Here is a 4,696-nt window from a genome sequence, read left to right on the forward strand (position 1 = left end):
ATCCTCTCAATTTAATTCTATTTTGAGTTTCACATTTAGACAAATTAGTTTAGAAATACATGAATAATCTATACCTGTTTTGAAGATTCCATAATAATCTGGTACAGTTCAAATACTGTAAAATGATAATAAAGAAATTCCAATTGATGTTAGCATCAAGCTTGTGAACTTTAGCAATATGCGTTAGATCAATCTACTTTAACAGACTGATTATTGATCTATTGGGATTATCAATTTATCAATTGAGCTCTAATTGATGAGCAATACTTTTTTGGAATTTGGAAGTAAACTCTAATTCAGAACTCGTAGTGACCTTAATGTTCTGATTTGTTAGGCTAGCATTAGCAACTTCTCACAAGCTACACTTTTAATTTTTTCTCGAATAAGCCCCAAATAATTTAAACTTAATTATTGAAGCTAAAAACAGCTGTTTTGAAACAAAAAATGATCCAAACTGGTTAGCAATATTTCACTGTAAAATCTTTTTTTAACCATATACGCTTTATTTAAAAAATGATACATGTTTTATTTTAAGATGGTAAGTTTTAAGTTATATTCTTATACATTTATTTAAAATAAAATGTTTTCACAATGAAAATGTATTTGAAAAGTTAAAATTGGTCTCCAGAAAATTCTTCTTCATTGCTGTCAGTATTTTTAAAAAATTAAACTATTAAAAAATAAAGTCTGGAGTCTGTTATTTAAGAGTGTAAGATGTAAAATGTAATTTTAGAGAGTTATATTGATAGTTACAGAACTACATCTAATATTTCTTTTTTTTTTCTCAGCACGATCTTATTGGCCTAGTTGTTGCTAGGCAGAAAATGTCGATTCATGAGTCAATACCACAAAAAATGAACTAATTTAGGGAATAAAAAGGTCAAATTTGTCAGTTTAAACTCCTATTTCGGTTGTGAATAAAATATCGAATTACAGAATCTTTTTTTAATTTTCTTTCAAACTTTAAAAAATCTCCTAAAAATTTCCTGTATTTTAGCCTGTGGTGGACCGAGCTAACTATAAACCTCCATGGTAACTTCAGTTGAATATTAAACAAAATCTTGGTATATCTGGCTGGATCGTGGTTCAGGACGCACCTGCATGGATGCACGGAGCACATGGCAGGTGGGGGGAGGTGCGGGTGGTTCTCGATGGTGACGGTCTTCTTCACGTGGTCCTGGCTGATGTCCTCGTACATCTGCTCCACCGTGAGCGGCTGCCTGTCCTGGAAAGAGTAGCCGCCTTAACCATCATTAGCTTTGAACTAACTAAAAACTAGATATATAGCGTTACCTGCTATAATGCTAGTGTGAATGCTGCTGAATCCGACCACTGAAGATGCTAGTGAGCATAAAAACGCTGAAGCTGATAGCAAACTAAAATGTTAGCTAAATGGCAAATTAGCTTAAAATACCAGAAAAAGGCCTAAGTTTGCCAGAACAGCTAGCATATAGCTAAAATGTTAGCTAAACGCAGAAATAGCCAGAAATATTAAAAAAAGGGTAAATTAACCAAAATAGCTAGCATGTAGCTGAAATATTAGCTAAATTACAAAACAGCGTTAAAAAAAACAGTAAAAAAAAGCCTAAGTTAGCCAAAACAGCTAGAATGTAGCTGAAATATGAGCTAAACTCCGAAATAGCCAAAAAAAAAACCCACAAAAAGTTTAAATTAAAAAAAATGGTATGAAGCTAAAATATTAGCTAAAATTAAAATTGGCCTAAAAAACAGAAAAAAATACTAAATTAGCCAAAACAGCTAGTATGTAGCTGAAATATTAGCTAAATTACAAAAAACAGCGTTAAAAAAAAAACAGTAAAAAAAGCCCAAGTTAGCCAAAACAGCTAGCATGTAGCTGAAATAATACCTAGACTCTTAAATAACCAAAAAACCCCACAAAAAATCGAAATGAACAAAAATGGTATGAAGCTAAAATATTACCAAAAATTAAAATTGGCCTAAAAAAACAGAAAAAAATAGTAAATTAGCCTAAACAGCTAGCATGTAGCTGAAATATTAGCTAGACTCCAAAATATCCTTAAAAACCAAAAAAGTCCAAATTAGCCAAAACAGCTAGCATGCAGCTGAAATATCAGCTAAACTCCAAATTAGCCTAAAAAACCTTAATAAATACCAAAATAGTCCTAAAAGTTAGCAGAATGCCATTATGATTTTCAACTTTACTACACTCTGACTCCATGTAATATAAAATCGACTATTAAAACCCTTCCGCTCTCCTTAGCTTGTTTACATTAAAGTGGGGTCATCTGGACCCCACAAGACAGTGCGCTGAACTCTTTTTTTATCTTTGATTTTTGAGTTTCACTAATGTCCATAGCAGACATAAAATCCTGTCCACCTTTGTCCACATTTGTCATGGAAGGAATCACACATCAATATGTGGGCGGAGTCATCTGGACCCCAAAGAGAGCGGAACGGTTCAAATAGTTGACTAGTCGACTCTCGACTATTTTAATAGTCGATTAGTCGACTAATCGTAGCAGTCCAATTTCAGACTCGCTCCGACTCATCATTCCCCGCCCGAGCGCCGCGTACCTCGTCGTATCCGAACAGCCAGAGTCGAGGCGTCTGGTAGTATTTGTCGTAGGTGATGTACAGGTCGTAGGTTCTGGTCTGGAGGATGGCGTCCTCGCTCCCAGGATCTGCTTTCGCTTTACTCTCCACGACTCTGCGAGTGTCCAGGGTGGCCTGGAGAGGGGACAGAGTCAGGAGACGGAACATTCCAGAACAACATTGCTGACGGCTGCTCATACCTCGTCCGTCTCCAGCAGGCCGCTCTCCTCGTACTCTGAAACCAGCAGTAGAAGAAGCGGTGAAGGAACGTGGCGGGACAAAAACTCTTCAACCGTAAAGACGGGGGTACCTTCCATGTCTGCCGCCTCGCCCTCGTCGTCCTCGTCATCGTCGTCGCAGCACGGCGTGGATGTGGCGTTCATGTTCTTGTCCTGTAACCAGGTTATAGGCTGGCAGCTTTACTCTCTGCCGATTGGTCGACTGAATCAGGTGATTCCAGGCGACACTCACCTTATTGTTGTCCAAAGAAATCTCCTGAACAGCGTCAGTGACTCCTAACAGACCTGCAGGTCCGAAAATGACTCGATATGAAACACCAGGGCTTCAGAACCAGAGCCTGAACGTAAAAACATGTTTCTGTACAATCCTTACTCTCAATGAACCGTATGGACCCTGTGGTCACATGACTCGTGCAGTGTAACCCGATCAGTGACCTCTGCTTTGGGGTCAAATGTTCAAGTGAGAAGTCTCTGGAAAGCTAAAGCCCTGAAGGTTCTGTGGAAAAAGTGCGAGTAAAACTACACCAAATCTTCACGAAAACTGACTTTCTGAGCGGCGAAACATGGAAATGTTTGATTAGAGATGATAAAAGTCTCTTAAATTCAGTTTCAACAAAAAATACAAACAATTTACAGCTGAAGTATGTCTAAATACAGCACACGAAGGAAGAAACTGAGCCAGACTGGACCATGCTGTGCTGTATTAAACCCTACCAAACGGTATTAGACCGTTTGAACCGAACCACACCGTGAGGATTCTGTGTTTTAGTTTGTCAGTCGTGTTCTCTCTTTGGTCATGTTCTGTGTCACCTTGGTCAGTCACACCGGGTTTAGACGGCCGACCAACCGTCCACAGCTGTCTGGATTGATGACAACGACTCTCAGTGTCTGTATTCAGTCCTTCAACTAGTGACTAGTTTTGGGTTTTTTTCATAGTTTTGGTCATAATGGAGGTTTTTTTAATGAAATGTTCAAGTTTCTGCCACCAATGCTGGTCTCATGCCCATTAGGTCCTACTGTATTAGAGTGTGCCAATCGGTAATACACTGTACTAAACTGGACAACACTGTAGTACACACTACCACAAAGAACCAAACTGTACCGTGCTGTGCTAAAATGTCAACTGTCCTTCACTACAATCTGTACCAGTTAATACTACGTCAGTTGTGCCACACTGTATTTCACTATAGTAGACGGTACGAAAAAAGTGCTGCACTCTACCACACTGTGCCAAGCAGAGTATTCAGAAATCCACTGAACTGTACTAAACTGAGCTAAACAATACTAAACTGTACTAAACTGTGCCAAGCAGTACCAGAGTACTCAAAAATCCACTAAACAATACTAAACTGTACTAAACTGCGCCAAGCAGTACCAGAGTACTCAAAAATCCACTAAACAATACTAAACTGTACTAAACAATACTAAACTCTACTATACTGTGCTAAACAATACTAAACTGTGCTAAACAATACTAGACTTTAATAAACTGTGCCAGACTGTACCAATTTGTACAAAACAATACTTCACTGTACTAAACGGTGCTAAGCAATACTAAACTGTACTAAATTGTACTAAACTATGCCACATTGTACCAATTTGTGCTAAACTGTACTAAACGGCTCTACACTGTACTCAGCTAAATTATACCAAACTGTACCTAACAGTGATAAGCTCAGTGGCCTTGTGGTAGAGTGTCCGCCCTGAGATTGGAAGGTCGTGGGTTCCAATCCCGGGCGAGTCATACCAAAGACTCTAAAAATGGGACCCAGTGCCTCCCTGCTCGACTCTCAGCACTAAGGACTTGGACTGGGGGTTAAACCACCACATGGTTCCCTAGCGCGGCTGTGTCTGCAGCTCACCGCTCCCCCAGGGGATGGGTC

General features: G+C 39.0%; 1 protein-coding gene across 1 annotated transcript in view; it reads right to left on the reverse strand.

Moving 5' to 3' along the window:
- The window catches only part of atg3 (autophagy related 3), a 9,959-nt gene that overhangs the window by 1,250 nt on the left and 4,013 nt on the right, over positions 1-4,696 (reverse strand). The window contains exons 6-10 of the mRNA XM_024265251.2: positions 3,046-3,098; positions 2,885-2,966; positions 2,775-2,809; positions 2,557-2,709; positions 1,098-1,225 (exon numbers count right to left, since the gene is read on the reverse strand). Of these exons, the coding sequence (XP_024121019.1) occupies positions 1,098-1,225; positions 2,557-2,709; positions 2,775-2,809; positions 2,885-2,966; positions 3,046-3,098 (451 nt within the window). The remainder of the gene's footprint in view (positions 1-1,097; positions 1,226-2,556; positions 2,710-2,774; positions 2,810-2,884; positions 2,967-3,045; positions 3,099-4,696) is intronic.

The sequence above is a fragment of the Oryzias melastigma genome, linkage group LG2, assembly GCF_002922805.2.
Source record: "Oryzias melastigma strain HK-1 linkage group LG2, ASM292280v2, whole genome shotgun sequence".
Lineage (NCBI taxonomy): Eukaryota > Metazoa > Chordata > Actinopteri > Beloniformes > Adrianichthyidae > Oryzias > Oryzias melastigma.